We start from the raw sequence: 23,519 nt of genomic DNA on the forward strand, positions 1-23,519 counted from the left end.
CTTCCCATTAGGCTGTGTTAAAGGTTGGATTGAAACTAAAAGAAATGTATCATAACCAATTAATATTTTAATCTAAAAAAATACTATGATTGTAATGGTATTATTCTTTATAAATAGAATCTTTTGCTCCAGATTTACTGTGTATTACGCTGCATTATACCACTGCACTGATATCACGTGTACTGTATGTAATGGATGTTAATGGTATGGTAAAATCTATATTAATGAAAATATATTGATGATTATGTGTGGTGCGCAATCAAAGTGTCTTTTCTGTTATAATCCTATTGCAAAATAAAGGCAATACACATATGAGCAGTTTAAATTACATTTGTTCTAAAATTAAAAACAAAAACTATGCAAATTCACAGTTTATGTGACAAATTTTAATAAATAAAACCTTTTTTTTTTAAAAGATCAGTCTTGATTCACGTTGTGCCATCTCTGCTACTTCCTCCGCACTCAGATTGTTGTTTATTAACCTGTAATAGAAAGCATATTTATCAGCAAAACCCACCAAAAAACATACATTTACTCTACCGTTCCACTCACCATACGGATTTGACATGCGTGTTATGTTCAAGGGCTTGAACCAAACACTCTACTCCTTGTCTGGTGATGCAGTTTTCTGTCAACCTTGTACAGGGAACATAATAAGAGGAAGCAGAAGAAGGAGTGAAGCAACATTTCGAGCGTTTGAACGAGGAAGTGAGCAAGGTACCAGAGTTCCTCCAGCGACGTGTCACTCTTGATCATTTTGGCCAGGGCACACGCTCCGACGCTTCCCACGCCATTCTTCACCAAGCTACAGGACCAATTACAGTTATATTGACGAAGAAACTAAGGAAACTGTCTTTTCAATTATGTCAAATCCATGTGAAAAAAATGTCATAACGTCATCAAAATCGAGAAAAGGGAAAACAATTTTTGGCCCACATCTTGACTACTACTGGCAACACGGACAATTTGAACGTGATCCAATTAAAGGTTCATTCATTCATTCACGGGGGTGCTGGAGCCTATCCCAGCTGTCTTCAGGTGAGAGAGGCAGGGTACACCCTGGACTGGTGGCCAACCAATCACAGGGCACATGTAGACAAACAACCATTCACACTCACATTCATACCTATGGACAATTTGGAGTCGCTAATTAGCCTAGCATGTTTTTGGAATGTAGGAGGAAACCGGAGTACCCGGAGAAAACCCACGCAAGCACGAGGAGAACATGCAAACTCCACACAGAGATGGCCGAGGGTGGAATTGAACTGGGGTCTCCTATCTGTGAGGCCTGCGTGCTAACCACTCAGACCACTTTTGTTGTTATTATTATTATTATTATTATTCATTCATTCATTTTCTACCACTTATCCTCACGAGGGTCGCGGGGGTGCTGGAGCCTATCCCAGCTGTCTTCAGGCGAGAGAGGCGGGGTACACCCTGGGCTGGTGGCCAGCCAATCACAGGGCACATGTAGACAAACAACCATTCACACTCACATTCATACCTATGGACAATTAGGAGTCGCTAATTAACCTAGCATGTTTTTGGAATGTGGGAGGAAACCGGAGTACCCGGAGAAAACCCATGCATGCACGGGGAGAACATGCAAACTCCACACACTCCGAGAGTGGAATTGAACCCGGGTCTCCTATCTGTGAGGTCTGCGCACTAACCAATCGACCGCCATGCCAATTAAAGGTTATCATGCTTTTTTAAGTAACTCCATAAGATGGCAGTAGCTGCATTCTGAACATGAGTGGTCAGCATCCAGCCACTTTACCTCTGCATGCGCTTTAAAACAGCAGGTTGGGCTACTCGGGTGTTGGTGTGAAACCCATATGTTGTCCTTACCGCAATGACAACATTGGTTCTGTTGCTGCTGTGTTGTGCAATACTCACAATATGTTGGTATTAAGGGAAGGAAATATTACCTGAGCCATGTTAGAGTTTTGCTGCCCTCCAGGGCGCCGGCGATGGCCTCTGCCCCTGCATCACCAATATGGTTGCCCCAAAGCCTGAACAGAAATAAACATGTAAAACGGGGGTGTCCAAACTTTTTTCACCGAGGGCCATAGAGTGAAAAGTCAAAGTATGGAAGGGCCACTTTGATATTTCATTAAGCAACTAATAAGGTATATGCTAATAAGGTATGTATACTAATATATATATAATAAAATGTATAATGAATAGGAACGTCTGTCTGTCAGTAGTTCCTCAGTAACCACTCTAAATATGTGTACCTTCGTCATTAGTTCTTCATTAGTTCTTCAGTAACTACTCTAAATACTTGTACCTTAGTCATTAGATCCTCACTAGTTCCTCAGTAACTACTCTAAATATGTGTACCTTAGTCATTAGTTCCTCATTAGTTCTTCAGTAACTACTCTAAATATGTGTACCTTAGTCATTAGTTCTTCAGTAACTACTCTAAATGCTTGTATCTTAGTCATTAGTTAATCATTAGTTCCTCATTTGTTCCTCAGTAACTACTCTAAATACTTGTACCTTAGTCATTAGTTAATCATTAGTTCCTCAGTAACTACTCTAAATACGTGTACCTTGGTCATTAGTCCATCATTAGTTCCTCAGTAACTACTCTAAATACGTGTACCTTAGTCATTAGTCCATCATTAGTTCCTCAGTAACTACTCTAAATACATGTACCTTAGTCATTAGTTCCTCATTAGTTCTTCAGTAACTACTCTAAATACTTGTACCTTAGTCATTAGTTCCTCATTAGTTCTTCAGTAACTACTCTAAATACTTGTACCTTAGTCATTAGTTCCTCAGTAACTACTCTAAATATGTGTACCTTAGTCATTAGTCCATCATTAGTTCCTCAGTAACTACTCTAAATACATGTACCTTAGTCATTAGTTCCTCATTAGTTCTTCAGTAACTACTCTAAATACTTGTACCTTAGTCATTAGTTCCTCATTAGTTCTTCAGTAACTACTCTAAATACTTGTACCTTAGTCATTAGTTCCTCAGTAACTACTCTAAATATGTGTACCTTAGTCATTGGTCTATCATTAGTTCCTCAGTAACTACTCTAAATACTTGTACCTTAGTCATTAGTTCCTCATTAGTTCTTCAGTAACTATTCTAAATACTTGTACCTTAGTCATTAGTTCCTCAGTAACTACTCTAAATATGTGTACCATAGTCATTAGTTAATCATTAGTTCCTCAGTAACTACTCTAAATACGTGTACCTTAGTCATTAGTTCCTCATTAGTTATTCAGTAACTACTCTAAATATGTGCACCTTTGTCATTAATTCATCATTAGTTCCTCAGTAACCACTCTAAATATGTGTATCTTAGTCATTAGTTCATCATTAGTTCCTCAGTAACTACTCTAAATATGTGTACCTTAGTCATTAGTTCCTCATTTGTTCCTCGGTAACCACTCTAAATATGTGTATCTTAGTCATTAGTTCATCATTAGTTCCTCAGTAACTACTCTAAATATGTGTACCTTAGTCATTAGTTCCTCATTTGTTCCTCAGTAACTACTCTAAATATGTGTACCTTAGTCTTTAGTCCATCATTAGTTGCTCAGTAACTACTCTATTACGACGCTAGTCTTGAATAAATTCTTGTTAAATTACAACTTTATATTTTATAAAACTTTAGGCAGAAAAACCTTACCCTAAAAACTTCAAGGAATGGTTGGATTCCAGCCCCCTTGCCAGCTGTTTGGCTCCCTCTGATGTGATGTTATTGTTGCCAAGCCTGACAAGAAAAGGAGGTGAAGATATTCATTGTTTCCATTACCGTAAACACAAACTGTAAACAACCATGCCGACCTCAGAGAAACGAAATTCTGCTTGTTCCTCAAAAGGTGAGAAAAGTGTTGCATGCAAGCGTCGGTTAGCTTGTTGTTGAAGAGCCTGGAGGGAAACACATAATTATTAATGTAACAAACAATAGAACCACTAAGAAATAGAATGAAGTATATCAGAATACAATAGAACCACAAAGATCCAGCATACAACATGGAAATAAAGGAGTTCTCCTTTTTAGGACGACTGCTTTGTTTAAGGCTGCATGGAGGTCTAGTGGTTAGCGCGCAGACATCACAGGTAGGAGACCTGAGTTCAATCCCACCCTCGGCCATCTTTGTGTTGAGTTTGCATGTTCTCCCCGTGCATGCGTGGGTTTTCTCCAGGTACTCCGGTTTCCTCCCACATTCCAAAAACATGCTAGGTTAATTAGCGACTCCAAATTGTCCATAGGTATGAATGTGAGTGTGAATGGTTGTTTGTCTATATGTGCCCTGTGATTGGCTGGCCACCAGTCCAGGGTGTACCCCGCCTCTGGCCCGAAGACAGCTGGGATAGGCTCCAGCACCCCCGCAACCCTTGTGAGGATAAGCGGTAGAAAATGAATGAATGAATAATAATAATAATAATAACAAAAAAGGGCTGCACAGTGGTCCAGTGGTTAGCGCGCAGACCTCACAGCTAGGAGAGCCGAGTTCAATCCCACCCTCAGCCATCTCTGTGTGGAGTTTGCATGTTCTCCCCGTGCATGCATGAGTTTTCTCCGGGTCCATCCGGCATATAGACAAACAACCATTCACACTCACATTCATACCTATGGACAATTTGGAGTTGCTAATTAACCTAGCATGTTTTCGGAATGTGGGAGGAAACCGGAGTACTGCAGCTTTTTTTGGTTATTATTATTATTATTATTATTCATTTTGTACCGCTTTTCCTCATAAGGGTTGCGCGGGTGCTGGAGCCTATCCCACCTGTCTTCAGGCGAGAGAGGCGGGGTACACCCTGGACTGGTGGCCAGCCAATCACAGGGCACATATAGACAAACAACCATTCACACTCACATTCATACCTATGGACAATTTGGAGTGGCTAATTAACCTAGCATGTTTTTGGAATGTGGGAGGAGGAAACCGGAGTACCCGGAGAAAACCCGGCACGGCCGAGGGTGGCATTGAACTCGGGTGTCCTAGCTGTGAGGTCTGCACACTAACCACTCGACCACCGTGCAGCCCAGAAATAAAATGCATGAAAACTGTTGGATCTTTTGGGTTCCACTGTAGTTTATGTTTATGATATTTTCAAGGCTTACGCAATTTTCTCAAATCTGTCACACTGGAGTCCTTTTGCAATGAGTTTGCGAATCCCCTCATCTGTGATGTTATTATTTCTGAGGCTATCAAAGGGTGGAAATGATAGAAAATAAATATTTAATCACAATAAGAAAGATGACAATACAACAGGAAGCGATACTTACTAAAGAGAATTACAAATATGCAGGCAGGGTAGGAGCTGCTCCACGCCCACGTCGCCTACTGAGTTGTCGTCCAGCTGGATTCCCACAGGGTTCCTTAGATGCTGGAGCACGTAGGCCAACGCCGTGCACTCTACCGGTCCGATGTTGCAGTAGGTCAACTTCAGGTGGTCCACCTCCAGCTTGCTCAAAACCTCCTTGGCCATCTTGCTCTCCTGCATCTCGTAGACGCATTTAATGAGCCAGACAAAACCCGGCATGGCGTGCATGCTCTTCTTCTCTCCCTGAACCGGCGGAGGGATGGACTTGAAGTGCCTCTGCATCCCCTTGGAGAGACATTTCACTACTTGTTGCACTTTTCTGTCCATTAATGGAGTCTGAGAGCAAACGGACCACAAGTGTCGGTGTCTCTGAGAGAGGAGCCCGGACACGAAAGTGGCGGTGATTTGAAGATTCGGCGTCTCAGCCGAAGTTTTTTGTTGGTCCGAGGTCAAACAGGAAGTGAAGCAGGTGCTGCTGAAGCAAGTCTCGGTCATATCGTGTAGTTCAAAGAGCTTAGTGATGGTGGAGCGGTCGGCGTTGTTGGATAATACGATGTACAGAGCGGCGAAAAAACACTGCATGGTGACGTGACGGAACTCGTACCGTTGACCGTGACGGTCGGACATATCTTTGCTTTGGATGAGGAACCCTGTGCAGATATCCTTTTCCGTGACATAGCAAGCGTCCAAGTCTGAGCTGGAGAAGATGTAACAGGATGCTCCGACGCCCTGAAAAGCGAGCTGTCCTAAATGCAACACGGTAGTGAGATGCTCCTGAAGCCAACCTGACACCTTGGAGGTCTTAAAGGAGCTTTGGTGCTGCAGGAAGTGCTGCAAGATCATTAAGTAGACATCCGTTATCGTTTGCGGCGTTCCGTCTCCGCAGCCTAGCAGCTCCTTGTGGCACTGCGAGACGATCCAGCAAAGTACCGGACTGTGGCAAAGTCCCAGCAAAGCCGTGTTGGCTTGAATGGAAGCCAGAACCTTAGCAGCCACCACGGCATCGTGGTGTTGCTTCTTGACAAAACGGTCGATTCCATTTGGGGAAAAGCCTTTGAGGAAGATTTCCTTGCGGAGATGTTTCTTCAGTATCGGACCTACAGCTTCTGGGCGACTTGTTACCACCTTCCGCACCCCCTTCATGAGGGAACCCTGAAGGAGGTTGAACAACAGGACGTGAACGGGAGCAGCCTGGGTAGGGCAGCAGATCCTGTGCCCGTCGGAAAAGCTCTGCTTCAGCTCATCCAGACCGTCGAACGTGAAGATGACCGCATCCGGGTGGTCCAGGATGAAGTGGAAAATCTCCTCCTGATCCCGATCAGGCCAGCAGCAGTGCTGAAAAAGCAGGTCTTGAACCGACAGCTCCTTCAGTTCGAAATTCAGCTTCCGGCAGCTGAAAGGGAAAAGGAGGAGGAACTCTGAAAGGGCGGTGCCCCGAGCCCAGACCAGGTGCAGCTTTTGGAGTAAGGTGCTCTTCCCGCTTCCCGCGTCCCCGGATACTAGAACCGTGTCCGCTTCCTCGTTCACGGTGCCCGCCGTACCGACGATGTCCCCCAGATCCAAATCTCCTCGAACCTCGCAGTCGTGTGGCAGTTCCAGCTGGCCTTGGGTGTAGATGTCATCCAGCGGCATGTGGCTGGTGCCCCCGTAGGTGCTGAGGAAACTGGACTGGGCCGACACGGAACTGCGGAGCTTCTTCTGGAATTTCAGGAACTCTGTGACGCACATACAAAAATCAGGTTCCGACAGTCATTAAAAGTCAAGTCAAAAACTTCAATCACTTGTGCCTGGTGCTCATTAGACCCGAAAAACATCGTTTAACGTGACAATAAAACATGCTAACAACATCTATAGGTCACAAAAGTGGAAAACGCATAAAAGGTCCCCTTTAAATGTACGTTTTCTACATTTTAAGTAAATTAAAAAATTTAAATTTTTAAATCAATTTTATTTAAGCCTCCCTAAATAATTTGATATTTTTTTTTTATTTTTAAAATTTTTTAATTGATTTTCTTTATTGATGTTTTGTCACAAAAAATCTCTGACAAATTTCATATAATAGGGCCAAAAGCAGGCTGATAAGCAAGCCAATAAGCAGGCTAATACTAGCCTACTACTACTACTAGTATTAGCTAGTAGGCTAATACTACCCTACTAGTTAATGTTCTATTCCGGTTCTTGTTCGTTATTTGTTTTTTGGGATTTTTTGGGGGGGAAACGCATAATAAATGTACGTTTTCTACATTTTAAGTAAAATTAATTTTCAATTTTCAATCAATTTTACATTTTAGCATTTCTAGCTTTTATAGTGGCTCTCATTAGATTTAGACTGCACACCAGTGGCGTCATTAGGCCTATTTTAGGGGGGCTAAAATGTTCTTAAGCCTCCCGAAATAATTTGATATTTTTATTGATTTTTAAAACAATTTTTATTGATTAAAAAAATTTTTTTTTTTTTGGTCACAAAAAATCTTTGACAAATTTCAAATTTCATATTGGGCCAAAAGCAAGCTGATAAGCAAGCCAATAAGCCTACTACTACTACTACTAGTATTAGCTAGTAGGCTAATACTAGCCTACTAGCTAATACTAGTGGGAACGTTATATCCCGGTTCTTGTTCGTTATTTGTTTTTTGGATTTTTTGGGGGGGAAACGCATAAAAGGTCCCCTTTAAATGTACGTTTTCTACATTTTAAGTAAAAATCAGTCAATTTTACCTTTTAGCATTTCTAGCTTTTATAGTGGCTCTCATTAGATTGTCCATCGTGCACAGTCACTGCACACCAGTGGCATCATTAGGCCTATTTTAGGGGGGCTAAAATGTTCTTAAGCCCGCCTAAATAATTTGATATTTTTATTGATTTTTTTGTCACAAAAAATCTCTGACAAATTTCATATATTAGGGCAAAAACAGGCTGATAAGCAAGCCAATAAACAGGCTAATACTAGCCTACTACTACTACTAGTATTAGCTCGTAGGCTAATACTAGCCTACGAGCTAATACTAGTGGGAACGTTATATCCCGGTTCTTGTTCGTTATTTGTTTTTTTGATTTTTTGGGGGGGAAACGCATAATAGGTCCCATTTAAACATATGTTTTCTACATTTTAATTAAAAATCAGTCAATTGTACCTTTTAGCATTTCTAGCTTTTATAGTGGCTCTCATTAGATTGTCCATAGTACACAGTCACTGCACACCAGTGGCGTCTTTAGGCCTATTTTAGGGGGGCTAAAATGTTCCTAAGCCTCCCTAAATAATTTGACATTTTTATTGATTTTTTTAATTTTTTTATTCATTTTTAAAAAATGTTTATTGATTTTTTTTCACAGAAAAAAATCTCAAATTTCATATAATAGGGCAAAAGCAGGCTGATAAGCAAGCCAATAAGCAGGCTAATACTAGCCTACTACTACTACTACAAGTATTAGCTAGTAGGCTAATACTAGCCTACTAGCTAATACGAGTGGGAACGTTATATCCCGGTTAGTTGTTCCTTATTTGTTCTTGGGATTTTTTTGAATGTCTACTACATTCATTCATATCCTGTGCATCTCCAGGGGGGGCTAATACTGCATACGTGTACTAATATACTCTACCTGTGGGTGGGGTAAGTTTCTCCTCTGTCTGGTTACTTCCACCAGACCGTTGCTTGTGGTCAATGTACTGAAGCACGACGTTGGCCGCCGATTCACCTTTGGAGCCGACATGATCGAGCAAACGTCTGGCCTGTGAGAGACACGATATGATAGTATATGATAGTATATGATAGTATATGATAGTATTATGTTAGTACAGTAACACGCTTTTGTGCTACAGGCAAACAAAGTATTCATGTATTGTGTAAGAATTGCATGAACTGAAAGTGAAAGGGAAAACACGTTGGCATGGTCTTACGGCCATGCAGGAAGTGCAAATTTGATGTAACTGTAACTGATGCAACTTCAGTAACTGTTATATTTGTTCACTTCCTGCTTTCCTAATATAGTTACTTTAAAAAAAAATTGTCGCATACCAAAGTATGAGGCGATATGACCATCCAATGCCATACAAAAAAATTAAAATTAAAATTAAAATTAAAATTAAAATTAAAATTAAAATTAAAATTAAAATTAAAATTAAAATTAAAATTAAAATTAAAATTAAAATTAAAATTAAAATTAAAATTAAAATTAAAATTAAAAAACCATCTGGTACTTTTACAATCAGTAAATGTTACATTTGTTCACTTCCTGCTTTACTAGTATAGTTTAAGTTTTTTAAAATTAAAATTTTTAATTTTAATTAAACAAAAAAATTAAATTTAAATTTAAATTTAAATTATTTGTTTAATTTTCAATTGAAATTGAAATTGAAATTGAAATTGAAATTGAAATTGAAATTGAAATTGAAATTGAAATTGAAATTGAAATTTAAACCATCTGGTACTTTTACAATCAGTAAATGTTACATTTGTTCACTTCCTGCTTTCCTAATATAGTTTAAGTTTTTTAAAATAAAAAAATGTTTAAAAAATTTATATTTTTACATTTTTAATTTTAATTTTTCCTAATATAGTTAATGCTTTCCTAATATAGTTTAAGTTTTTTTAATTAATTTTTTTTTAATTATATTTTTACATTTTTAATTTTAATAAACTTAAACTAACTAAGCAGGAAGTGAACAAATGTAACAGTTAGTGATTGTAAAAGTACCAGATGGAGGGGTAGGATTTAATAAGCTTTGCTTCTTCCTACTCCTTTTGGACATGTGGAACTGGGAACTGATTATGGGATGCACTCAATTGGAATCTGATGCATGTTCAAATGAAATAAAACCATTACCATTACCATTACATATATGTCAATATGTCATGTATGTCGTGAAAGACGGGTCCTACCTGCTGAGAGGGGGTGTGTATCGGCAGTCGTATTTCATGGCAGTCCTCCGAAGTGAAGTGTCCTAATTGAAGCAGGGCTTCCAAAGCACCATCAACACAGCCTTGCAGCTTTCCAACCAGGACTGGTCTTTGACCCAGAAGAGTCTCAGTGGACGTTCTTACGGCGTCTTTGCTTTCTTCTACCTTTGAGACACCTCCAGTGAAGCAAAGTCCTGCCCCGTGACATTCGGGAAGGACCTGTTGGAGAGCATCGACAAAAATCTCACAGGTAGCTAATCCCTTTGTGTAGACAAGGTCCAGAAGGTGTCTGGCATTGGTGTGAAGTGGTCTCCCCTGGACTTGGATGGACTGGTATTCCTCCCATGAGAGCTCACCGTGAGCCAGGAGGACATCCAGAATTCTTTCCAGATGCTCAGCCGAGCCGCTGCCGCACACGGCCCCCAGTATCTCAGTCCTCCGTTTCAGTACATACTCCTGGGCCATCATATGAGATGTTCCGGTAGAACAAGTCACAAAAGTTCTTTCTCCTCATTCTTGCCTCGACAACGGCCGGACACCGCCCAGCTCTTCACTCCTCACATCTCAGCTACGCTCCTTCCTCATTCCAGACAAAAGTGAAACTGCCTGAATCCAGCAAAGTTCTCCAGGAAATATGACTCAGCTTTGACCTTGACCTGGAACACAAACACGTACTGATTGGCCCAAACCCAAACGCTACGGTGCCAGCCTCTCACTGTCATGTCACTCAAACGCCACTTCCTCTTTTATTACAGTCTTTCAGAGCAACGGCTTTGCATTCAGGAAGTAGTGGTTCATTTTCCACACTGAGAGCTGCTTCTACTCTCTACTTGATTGACAGCTATTGAACGACAACTTTGGAGGCCGTGGTTTTAGCCCCCCTGCAGTGATCCTGTTTTCTGTGCTCTACTAAAATATTCTATTTATTAACATTGAATCCTAATAAAAAATAAAAAATAAAAAATAAAAAATAAAAAATAAAAAATAAAAAATAAAAAATAAAAAATAAAAAATAAAAAATAAAAAATAAAAAATAAAATAGAAAATAGAAAATAGAAAATAGAAAATAGAAAATAGAAAATAGAAAATAGAAAATTAAAAATTGTGGTTCATGCAGTCCTGGCCGTCTTTTGTCTCCCAGCAGTGATCTGTTTTCTGCGTTCTACTAAAATATTCAATTTATTAACATTGAATCCTCCTAAAAAATTAAAAATTAAAATAAAAAATATTACATTATTAGGGGGACTGAAGTCCCCCTAAAATAAGCCTAATGACGCCACTGGCGTTGCTAACATTGGCCTAATTATTGATACTTTATATTGCATTTTAGTCCTGGTTATTGTAGTAGTAGTAGGCTAGTATAGCCTGGTTATTGGCTTGCTTATTAGCCTGCTTTTGCCTTCTTAGATGAAATTTGTCAGAGATTTTTTTTGTAAAAAAAATCAATAAAAAAATTAAAAAAATCTATTAAAAATATGGAGGGTTTAAGAAAATTTTAGTCCCCCTAAAATAGGCATAATGACGTCACAGGTTTCTATTTTTATCGTTCTATTTTTTTGTACAATTCAAATGTTAAATTAATTTCCATCGAGCACTTTAGATGCAATGTTGCCATTCAGCCACTTGGTGGCAGTGTTGCACAAGTAAAAAAGTAATACCTGAAGCCTGAAGCCATCAAGTACTGGAAATACTTTTGCCTAAAATATTCAATTTATTAACATTGAATCCTCCGTTGAAGAAATTCACCTAACATGGTCGGGTCTGGAACCAATTCCCTAAATGAATAAAAAATTAAAAAATTAAAAAATTAAAAAATTAAAAAATTAAAAAATTAAAAAATTAAAAAATTAAAAAATTAAAAAATTAAAAAATTAAAAAATTAAAAAATTAAAAAATTAAAAAATTAAAAAATTAAAAAATTAAAAATAAAAATACATTTAATTACAACCACCCCTTGTTTACACTACACTGCTCAACTGGAGTGCACAGGCTACGGTATCACTAAAGGGACCCAACAAACGGCCATGACTTTAACCATTAGCTACCTAGCTCACATCCAATTGATTTACTGTATTCTAAACTTAAGAAAAGGTTTACCACTTCCACACGGAATGGGAGGAGAACTTTTTTCCCTCCATCCAGTTTGACGGTATTCTAACGTCCTGTTCCAATAATGGAATGTTATGATGCCTAATGGCCAGAATACTACATATACCTTTAGATTTCAATATTTTTTGACTGATAAAATGTTACCAATGAAACCATGAAAATTAATTAATTACAATAATCAAATATCGATATTGCGAGGGGCAAACTGTGGCCATTATAAAACCTTCAACTGTAAACGTAACGTTTTAAGTAACATTCACAAATTTTAACCACATTTATGGTTGAAAAAACACCCAAAAAAGCCAAATAAAGAGCAACACCGGACACGCTTTCTCACAGGAAAGTTTGTGCAAACTTTTCACTGTCGCCAACTAGTGGCCTGGCATGCATATGACAACATTTTAGCACATGAATAAAGCATAAGTCCGCATGTATGATTGTTTCTTTGGGTTTTTTCCTTCACGGAGTCGCCACAGTGGATCTTTTGGATCCGCATACCGATTACTGAGGTCCACATCCCGGTGTCCACCACAAGACTTTGCCCCCCCTTCAAGGTGACCCGGGCCTCCCCTTACCTTGAAGGTGTGCAGTCTTCAGACTCTTTCATGTGCATCCCCGTGCAGCGGCATCATCCAGCGTTAAAGTACACAGACACCTTGCATCTTGACATCCTCCGCTCACTTTGTACCTCCAACAGCACCGCGCCACTTCAAAGCACGCCGCACAGCAGCTTTGATGTTTGCCCAAGGAGAGAAGAACAACTTCTTTCTGCTGCAGACGCTCATTTTCTTTCATTCACACCCAGTCAGTCAGTCCTACCGGATAATTACGTTTTTATAAAAGTCCATGGAAGTGTCACAAACTATATTAGATTTTGCTATATTATATTATATAGGTAATATGGAAAAATCGGAAGAAATATTTTTTTAACAGAAAAAAATATTTTAAAAAATACAACAACATAATAATATTATCAATAATAAATAAAGTAATTATTTTTCTAACTTGAGAAAATATTTGAATATATATTTCAAAATATATACACTATATATAAATATATATATACCTATAAATAGATATAGCATATATTTGTAATATATATTGAAATATCTGCAAAATAATTACTTTATTATTTATAATGTTATAAATATATATATATACCTATAAATATATATATAGCGAATATTTTGTAATATATATATTGAAATATTTTCTCAAGTCAGCAAAATAATTACTTGATTATTTATATTATAAATATATATATATAGACCTATAAATATATATATATAAGCGTATATTTTGTAATATAAATTCAAATATTTTCTCAAGTCAGCAAAATAGTTACTTTATTATTTATAATATTATAAATATATATATACCTATAAATATATATAGCGTATATTTTGTAATATATATTCAAATATTTTCTCAAGTCAGCAAAATAATTACTTTATTTATTATTTATAATATAAATATATATATATATATATATATATACCTATAAATATACATAGCGTATATTTTGTAATATATATTCACATATTTTCTCAAGTCAGCAAAATAATTACTTTATTTATTATTCATATTATTATGTTTTTATTGTTATTATTATATTTGAATATATATAACAAAATTTACGCTATATATATTTATATAGAGCGTATATTTCGTAATATATATTCAAAAATTTTCTCAAGTCAGCAAAATAATTACTTTATTTATTATTCATATTATTATGTTTTTATTATTATTATTATATTTGAATATATATAACAAAATGTACGCTATATATATTTATATAGAGCGTATATTTCGTAATATATATTCAAAATTTTTCTCAAGTCAGCAAAATAATTACTTTATTTATTATTCATAATATTACATTGGTGTGTTTTTTAAAATAATTTTTAATACTATATATTTTGTATTATATATTCAAATAATTTCTCAAGTCAGCAAAATAATTACTTTGTACAACGTCTAATAAATGTTTAAAAATGATCTATATTTGTATTGAATGAATATAAGCCCAGATGGTATATGATATAATTGTTATATTTGCTGTATTATTACATTTAATGAACACATTTGATTTAAAATCTCCTATAATATGTTCATTTCCTATTACACACACGTAAACGACTAAAAAGAGGATTGAAGGGCGTCTAATTACGAGACGAGAAGTGATACAAGGTGAAACGTCAACATATCATGGAAATGCGGACTTTGGTGGCTGCACTTTGCCGTCTTTCTTCCTAATTGAACGGACCTGTCAGCAATCAAACTCTTTTATTTTTTGGCCTCTCTGCCCACATAAAAGGCGGCTGTGCCAATTAGCATGAATTCTAACCCCCATACACACACACACACACACACACACCAGTGTGTTTGGTGTGATGCAAATGATGAAGTAAGCAGAAAGCAGCACATTGTGATCATTTGCATTATCAGTGGTGCATCTGCTTTGAAGTGGAAGGATAGATAAGAAAAAGCCTGCACATGAAAAAAAAAGTGTAGAAAGGCCATAAATTGAGTGGAACAGATGAACGTTTTTCATTGGATTCTCTCTCTCTCTCTCTCTCTCTCTCTCTCTCGCTCTCCTTGTTCACCTTGTGTCCTCCTCATCCTGGCACTTTAGCATCTTGCCTTTTGCTCAATTTCAAACCCCCCGCTGAGCCAATTCAACACTTCAAAGCTGCCGAGTCTATCTGCTGGAGACAAAGAGCACACACACACACACACACACACACAGATGCTCATTTCCACCTATTTAAATCACCATCATTGATGCTTTTTAACTAAATATTTCCAATCCCAAACATCAACTCTGTACCTCCCAAAAAATGCAACAGTAAATAATAATACTCACTTTCCATTAGCGTCCCAATTTGGTGTCCAGAAGTGGGATCCTCTGAATGATTTGTCTCGACTAGAACTACAGCCTTTTGGGTGAATTAACCCAAGTGAGGAGATTAAAATTAATTAGTAGCTAGCAAACAATATGGCTAATTCATTGGTAAGTCACTATAATAGTCTTTTTCAGCCAGCCAGCTAATTCACTTACTGACAAATAGCTACGTTAACTGACTTATTAGCAACCTAGCAAACAAACTGACTTAGTAACTAGTCTACTGACCGATTAGCTGGCTAATAAGCCAACTAACTAGCGATGTAAGTAAGTATAATAGCATTTTGAGCCAATAAACTAATTAACTTACTGACAAATAGCTATGTTAACTGACTTATTGGCAACCAAACGAACAAACTGACTTAGTAACTAGCCTACTGACCGATTAACTGGCTAATAAGCCAACTAACTAGCGATGTAAGTAACTATAATAGCCTTTTTCAGCCAGCCAACTAATTGACTTACTGACAAATAGCTACGTTAACTGACTCATTAGCAACCTAACGAAGAAACCGACTTAGTAACTAGCCTACTGACTGATTAGCTGGCTAATAAACCAACTAACTAGAGACGTAAGTAACTATAATAGCATTTTGAGCCAATCAACTAATTAACTTACTGACAAATAGCTACATTAACTGACTCATTAGCAACCTAGCAAACAAACTGACTTAGTAACTATTCTACTGACCGATTAGCTGGCTAATAAGCCAACTAACTAGCGATGTAAGTAAGTATAATAGCATTTTGAGCCAATAAACTAATTAACTTACTGACAAATAGCTATGTTAACTGACTCATTAGCAACCAAACGAACAAACTGACTTAGTAACTAGCCTACTGACCGATTAGCTGGCTAATAAGCCAACTAACTAGCGATGTAAGTAACTATAATAGCATTTTAAGCCAGCCAACTAATTAATTTACTGACAAATAGCTATGTTAACTGACTTATTGGCAACCAAACGAACAAACTGACTTAGTAACTAGCCTACTGACCGATTAGCTGGCTAATAAACCAACTAACTAGCGATGTAAGTAACTATAATAGCATTTTAAGCCAGCCAACTAATTGACTTACAGACAAATAGCTATGTTAACTGATTCATAAACAACTTAACGAACAAACTGACTTAGTAACTAGCCTACTGACCGATTAGCTGGCTAATAAACCAACTAACTAGCGACGTAAGTAACTATAATAGCATTTTAAGCCAGCCAACTAATTGACTTACAGACAAATAGCTATGTTAACTGATTCATAAACAACTTAACGAACAAACTGACTTAGTAACTAGCCTACTGACCGATTAGCTGGCTAATAAGCCAACTAACTAGCGATGTAAGTAACTATAATAGCCTTTTAAGCCAGCCAACTAATTAACTTACAGACAAATAGCTATGTTAACTGACTCATGAGCAACCTAACGAACAAACTGACTTAGTAACTAGCCTACTGACTGATTAGCTGACTAATAAACCAAATAACTAGCGATGTAAGTAACTATAATAGTATTTTAAGCCAGCTAACTAATTAACTTACTGACAAATAGCTATGTTAGGCAGCTGACAACGTAACTAACTTACCGACTGAGCTAGCTAGCTAGCTAGCTAGTCAAGTAACCAAAAAAAAACAATTCAGCTAACTAACTAGCTAGCCAGCCATCATTATAGCTCACCTTGCATGTTATTAAAGCTTTAGATGGAGATAATATTGTTTCTTGTAGGCGATTTGTATGCTCTTCTCATATACTACACAAGTAGCTAACAAGTTAGGCAGCTGACAATGTAATTAACTTACCGACTGAGCTAGCTAGGTAGCTAGCTAGTCAAGTAACAAAAAACAAACAATTCAGCTAACTAACTAGCTAGCTAGCTATCATTATAGCTCACCTTGCATGTTATTAATGCTTTAGATGGAGAAAATATTGTTTCTCGTAGGCGATTTGTATGCTCTTCTCATATACTACACAAGTAGCTAACAAGTTAGGCAGCTGACAATGTAACTAACTTACCGACTGAGCTAGCTAGCTAGCGATTTGTATGCTCCTCTCATCTAGTGGGGGCTCAACTCTTTTCATCTGTGAAAAAAAAAACATAACTCTTGACTGAAGTCCGTCTCGTCATGTTAAAGACCTGAAAATGGGCAGCAAAGTGAAAGTTTAGCTGTATATTTTTCTTTTCATATTTGTAAAAAACAAACAAAAAAACATGGTGCAGTTGGTTAGCTTTATAACATGGACTGTACTACACAGGCGGCCATCTTTGTGAGGTCAAAAAGCCCCGAGTTTGGCCTGGAGGACAGCGATGGACAACAAAGTGATGTTATGAGGAGTAGGTGGCTCTTCTTCGCTCTATGTGTGTGTATATATTTTGATATATATATATATATATATTTATATGCACACCTTATTTTTTTATGTTAATGTTGCATGTAGCATGTCTTAAAGTCGTTTCCCCTCTAAGGATGACAATTAAAGCGATCCTCTTCATCTCCTTCTTCTTCTTCTTCCTTATTCTTTTAGATGTGAGAACATGAAAGCATTTGCCTGTGAGGAACACTTTAGAACTGTCGGGTCTTTCATTGTTCTTTTTTGCCATTTCCACACAATGGCGACACTGAACAGCACCTCGCTTAGAAAACCAATGAACAGATATTGATGGAGCTAGCAAACTAGCTAGCAAACAAGGTAAACAATTGAGTGGTTAGCGACTATAAGTAACACTTCTACTCGCTGACTGAAACAACTTATAAAGTAACTAAACTACGGATTTAAGGGTAGCGTGCTAGGTAACTAGCCTACTGACCGATTAGCTGGCTAATAAACCAACTAACTCCCAATGTAAGTAACTATAATAGCTTTTTAAGTCAATCAACTCATTAACTTACTGACAAATAGCTATGTTAACTGACTCATTAGCAACCTAACGAACAAACTGACTTAGTAACTTGCCTACTGACCCATTAGCTGGCTAATAAACCAACTAACTAGCGATGTAAGTAACTATAATATCTTATTAAGCCAGCCAACTAATTGACTTACTGACAAATAGCTACGTTAACTGACTCATTAGCAACCTAACGGACAAACTGACTTAGTAACTAGCCTACTGACCGATTAGCTGGCTAATAAACCAACTAACTAGCGATGTAAGTAACTATAATAGCTTTTTAAGCCAACCAACTAATTAACTTACAAATAGCTATGAGAACTGACTCATGAGCAACCTAAAGAACAAACTGACTTAGTTACTAGCATACTGACTGATTAGCTGGCTAATAAACCGACTAACTAGCGATGTAAGTGACTATAATAGCCTTTTAAGTCAGCCAACTAATTAACTTACTGACAAATAGCTATGTTAACTGACTCATGAGCAACCTAACAAACAAACTGACTTAGTAACTTGCCGATTGACTGATTAGCTGGCGAATCAACCAACTAACTAGCGATGTAAGTAACTATAATAGCCTTTTAAGCCAGCCGACTAATTAACTTACAGACAAATAGCTATGTTAACTGACTCATTAGCAACCTAACGAACAAACTGACTTAGTAACTAGCCTACTGACTGATTAGCTGTCCTAGCAATTCCCAACCAATCAGAGTTAAGTCATAAACAAATTTACTGATGATTAGCTAGCTAAATAGCTAGACTACTGACTGATTAGCTGGTTTAATAATCCCAAACTAATCCGGTTGACTTTTTCAGATCTTTAAGATCATCTCATAAACTAACTTACTAACGATTAGCTATGCGAGTAGCTAATAACTGATAAACAATGCAACTACCAGACGAACAAATTGACTGCCTTATAACCTAGCTAAGTAACTAGCCTACTGACCAGTTAGCTAGTCCAGTAATTTAACTAATCAGACTGAATTTTAAGTGTGCCAACTCATAAGTTATCTTACCGACAGTTAACAAATAAATACTAAATAAATACTAAACAATCCTGCCTGACTTATCGAAGAGCTCGCTAATTAACTAGCTAACAGACTGACTCGGTAGCCAGCTAACTAGCAAAGTAACTGACTGAATTGCGAGCTAGCTCACTGACTGATTCATTTGCAAGCAAAGTAGCTAACAAGTAATCAAAGGAACTAAGCAGCATAATTTAGCGACAGTCGTGTTGTGTATGAAAATATGAAATAGAAGAGTCATTACCATTGTTATTATTCAAAACAGGCTCATAGTTTAATAACAATAAATGGGCTTCACCGCCTGCTTTCGGCACAGATCTGCTGTCCAATAAATAAAAGCAATGAATGAGCTACATGGAAGCTACAGGAAGACAACATTAGCATGGAAAAGAGCTAGTGCTAAGTGAGTTTTTTGTCGTCATAAATAATCCTTCATTTCTTTGTACATCAGATCGACAGGACATTTTTTTAAAAATTGGTGAAATGGCTCAAAAAAATGACAAACGGCGACCAAACGACACAAAGATTCCCCAACCCTCGATGGACCGGATTCAAACACTTGGCTTGAAATCGTCAGTAACCGGATACGACCCACTAGGCTGAACTCTGACCTTTCCTACTACGACGCAGACTTGTTTGTGGTCGAGGGGGCTAGGAAAGTGGTACTGGGGCACAGCTGTGGTAGACCCCCTTGTGGAACCCATGTTTTCAAAATTTTGTAATCATTAGACAAACGCTTAATACCCCGAGGAGTTGCTAAGTCCCGCCCACAGCAGACATTTTGCTTGATGGCGGCCATCTTGCTCAGATTTTACAAACGTTAGCTTGTCAGTCCCATAAAAGGGTGTACCAAATTTTGTTAGTAAAGTTACAGTGGGTGTTTATATCGAGAAATTTCAAGTCTGTTCGACTTACGGGGGTCAAATTTGGGGTGTATTCGTCCGAAAAATAATAATAATAATAATACAAGTAACACAGTAGGGGTGCACATTTTGACCAATTTTCCACCATTTGCGGTTCAGGCGTAGAAGAGTTAAGGGTCAGGCACACAGGGTGGGCTACAGGCAAGACGAGTTATGAGACGACTTGGAGACACCCGCGGGGGACGGGTGTCCACGGTTCGACGCCACCAGAGGAATGGAGACAGCTGGTAGAGCAACAACATAAACGGAGACACATGCTACGGAAGGGTGGGGGGTCTCATGGGAATATTTCAGACACAGAGGTCTTGTTGTATTGAAAAATCGAAATAGCAACTCCAGAAAAAAATTTATATATTATAAATAAACTTCAAGAAAATTGAAATTATGATCTTTGCCACACATATTTTTTCCACTATTGAGATTCTAATGCAAAAAAAATAATAAAAATAATGACTACAACCCTAATGAGCTTTAGCACATTTGTCACGTTGTCAGCAGTTTTATCCCACAGGATTTCTTTGTGGTTTCAGAGTGGGGGGGGGCGGGTCTAGATGACAATCATCTAATTTGCATAATTGGTCATGACGCATGGGCATGCCATTTTTATGGACAAAAAAAAAAAAAAAAAACATATTTTGAAATACAAATGACGCTACAACAATAAATTATGATTAATCGCCGATCCAATTAATCAACAATTATTTTGGTAATCGATTAATCATTTTTTTTAATTTTAAAAGTAAATATCCTCAGATTTCAACCTTTCGTCTCTTTTTTGAAATGTTGCATGCCGCTGATTTGGTCCATCTCTGGTGCAACAAATACAGGATTAATCGATTAATTAATCACAAATAACCCTTTTTGTGCTTTTAGGTTTGGGGGTGGGCGTGGTTACAGCAGGACCTGCTTTTCGTCGAGAACAGTAAAAGAAAAAGTTGCTTGATTTGTTGCTTTACATAAATAAATAAAAAAAAGACAACATAGGACCAGGGTTCGATTCCACCCTAGCCATCTCTGTGTGGAGTTTGCATGTTGCGTGGGTTTTCTCCGGGTACTCCGGTTTCCTCCCACATTCCAAAAACATGCTAGGTTAAATTAGCGACTCCAAACTGTCCATAGGTATGAATGTGAGTGTGAATGGTTGTTTGTCTATATGTGCCCTGTGATTGGCTGGCCACCAGTCCAGGGTGTACCCAGTCTCTCTTGCCCGAAGACAGCTGGGATAGGCTCCAGTACCCCCCCCCGCGACCCTCGTGAGAATAAGCGGTAGAAAATGAATGAATCAAAGACAACATAGGTGGGTTTGAATACTGATCCCTTGTGCTACATGTTCTTATTCTGCGTGAGTTCCGATAATATGAACTATTCATAATATTGGAAAGTCTTTCTCTACACTCAAAGTACTGATATAATATTATGTCAATGTTTTTTTCGTCCATCGGTTGGCGCTGTTGAGAGTTGGGTTTTTTTTGTCATACGGTCGTAAAAAAATAATAATAATAATAATAAAAAACAGTATTCTGAGCATGATTGTGAGAAGGGCGTTTGTGACTGAAGCGGACAGATAATAGAAAAAGAGGCTTTTGCACAGTCGTATAAAAGTCAAAGAGGGCTTTAGCGAGTCCGTACAAAGATGTCACATTATCCATAAAGCTTATAAAATCCATAACAATATATATATATATATATAACTTATGAACAGTCAAGAGTTAGTAAAAGTAAGCTTCACTACTGCAGATTGTGACCCAAAATGTAAAAAAAAAAAAGTAAAAAAAAAAAAATAAAAATGATGTAACCTCTTGGTGCTAAGTCATTAAAACAACAGAGGTAGCAGCAGATTGGGGGTTTCCTTCCAGCGTTGAAGGGACGCTCAGATTCTTCATTTTTAGCCTCCGACTTTAAATACTCACGCAGCCACAAAGTGGTTTTTGACAGACACCAGTGTCGTGACACACACACACACACACACACACACACACACACACACACACACACACCCTTCATATACTGTATCTTTACATCACAGGCCTTCAACATCTTGGCTTAGTGGTCTGGAAAGATCTGCTTTGTTGCCACAACGATCACTAGTCGGTGGATTTGTGGGGCCGGGAGTGGGCGGCGGCATTCACGGGGACCGCCCCCGTGATCCCTCGGCGGTCCCCGGCCATGATCCTCAGTCCTGTGGTCGTGGAACCGGTCATACTGTTCATATATAACACTGATTTATCGTGAATGATACGATTTCCGGGTCCCAAAAGGGGCGGCGGGTGTTCAGGATTGATAGAAATGATGGTAGTGGTGGTGGTGTTCATGGTGGTGATGGTGCTCGTGCCGCTGCACCACCTGCGCCAGCCGGCCCTCGTAGAGCAGCACCCCTGGCAGCTCCCTCACTTGCTCTTTCTCCACCACGGGCCCCGACGCCGCCAGGGTGCCCAGCGCGCGGTAGCTCTCCTTGGCGCGCTGCTTGTGCTTGCGGTACGGGGCAGACGACTGGTGAGGGGGCGTCTGGCTGGGGAGCGCCGGCGGCGGAGGGAGACCCCTGCTCCGCATCACCCTGCTCCCGATTTGGGCGGCAGGAGCGCGGGCGTGGGTCTTGGGTGAGCGCAGGGCGGCTTTCCCGGAGTCTTGGCCCCGCGTCCGGCCGGGGTGGTGGTGGTGGTGGCTGTCGGGGCCGTCCATGACGGTTTGCTGCAAGCGGCGGTGGTGGTGGGTGTGGGGATGGGGGTGGCCGTTTTCTGGTTCATGGGACCGAGAGCGCGTCTGGTTGGACGACCGGGTCTGGGGTTCTGCCTTGGGCTGTTCTGTGGCCGTCGCTGCGGGACGGAATGAATTGAGAACCAGAGATCACGAATCTAGTGGCGTTCATTCCATGAAACTCCGACTGGACTCACCGGCTCCGAAGCGCGACGTATAGTTCTCGATGCCGGCCAGGTCCAAGTAGTGATTCCGTCGCTCGAGGTTCTCGTCCACACAGTTCCTCTGGCAGCCCGGCTGGGTGTGGTGGTCGCTGTGGTGGCGCCTGCGAGAGACGAGAGCGACACCGCTCATTAGCGAGGCTAGCGAGGCTTGTTCCTTGTGATCAGGCGGCCATTGTCGGAGGAGACGAGGGTTGGAAAATCACAGCTTTGGAAGAAATACACAAGTGCTCATTTTCCACTTCCACAACAAACTTCCTCTCCGGTTGGAATATCACGGAAATTCAGTCTTCGGGTGAGAGGCGGGGTACACCCTGGACTGGTGACCAGCCAATCACAGGGCACATATAGACAAACAACCATTCACACTCACATTCATACCTATGGACAATTTGGAGTCGCTAATTAACCTAGCATGTTTTTGGAATGTGGGAGGAAACCGGAGTACCCGGAGAAAACCCACGCATGCACGGGGAGAACATGCAAACTCCACACAGAGATGACTGACGGTGGAATCGAACTCAGGTCTACGAGCTGCG

General features: G+C 38.9%; 2 protein-coding genes across 10 annotated transcripts in view; both read right to left on the minus strand.

The window, feature by feature from the left end:
* Positions 1-364: 364 nt before the first annotated feature.
* On the minus strand, positions 365-17,479 carry nod2 (nucleotide-binding oligomerization domain containing 2). 9 transcript variants are annotated; one of them, XM_058089550.1, is made up of 13 exons: positions 17,232-17,479; positions 15,178-15,250; positions 14,918-15,016; positions 10,182-10,855; positions 8,902-9,031; positions 5,264-7,016; positions 5,099-5,182; positions 3,811-3,894; positions 3,653-3,736; positions 1,932-2,015; positions 722-805; positions 553-636; positions 365-482 (listed from the first exon to the last, which is right to left on the minus strand). In XM_058089550.1, the coding sequence occupies exons 4-13, from the start codon at positions 10,665-10,667 to the stop codon at positions 410-412; spliced, it is 2,946 nt and encodes a 981-aa protein (XP_057945533.1). In that variant the 5' UTR covers positions 10,668-10,855; positions 14,918-15,016; positions 15,178-15,250; positions 17,232-17,479; the 3' UTR covers positions 365-409. The 9 variants fall into 9 exon arrangements, with proteins under 9 accessions (XP_057945533.1, XP_057945531.1, XP_057945532.1 ...); XM_058089548.1 differs by having other exon boundaries at positions 14,918-15,019; XM_058089549.1 differs by lacking the exon at positions 17,232-17,479 and adding an exon at positions 17,110-17,193 and having other exon boundaries at positions 14,918-15,019.
* A 1,918-nt stretch (positions 17,480-19,397) lies between these two features.
* Positions 19,398-23,519, minus strand: part of nkd1 (NKD inhibitor of WNT signaling pathway 1) — a 54,266-nt gene continuing 50,144 nt past the window's right edge. Inside the window, exons 9-10 of the mRNA XM_058089021.1 lie at positions 22,957-23,084; positions 19,398-22,878 (exon numbers count right to left, since the gene is read on the minus strand). Coding sequence (XP_057945004.1) covers positions 22,337-22,878; positions 22,957-23,084 — 670 coding nt within the window. The 3' untranslated portion in view covers positions 19,398-22,336. The remainder of the gene's footprint in view (positions 22,879-22,956; positions 23,085-23,519) is intronic.

The sequence above is a fragment of the Doryrhamphus excisus genome, chromosome 12 (genome assembly GCF_030265055.1).
Source record: "Doryrhamphus excisus isolate RoL2022-K1 chromosome 12, RoL_Dexc_1.0, whole genome shotgun sequence".
NCBI classification, from domain to species: domain Eukaryota; kingdom Metazoa; phylum Chordata; class Actinopteri; order Syngnathiformes; family Syngnathidae; genus Doryrhamphus; species Doryrhamphus excisus.

Coding starts and splice junctions, on each gene's coding strand:
- nod2 (XM_058089554.1), bottom strand. CDS start 10,667: ATGATGGCCCAGGAGTATGTACTGAAACGGAGGACTGAGATACTGGGG. Junction 806..1,931: donor AAAACTCTAACATGGCTCAG/GTAATATTTCCT, acceptor TTGGTCCTGTAG/CTTGGTGAAGAATGGCGTGG. Junction 637..721: donor ACGTCGCTGGAGGAACTCTG/GTACCTTGCTCA, acceptor TCCCTGTACAAG/GTTGACAGAAAACTGCATCA.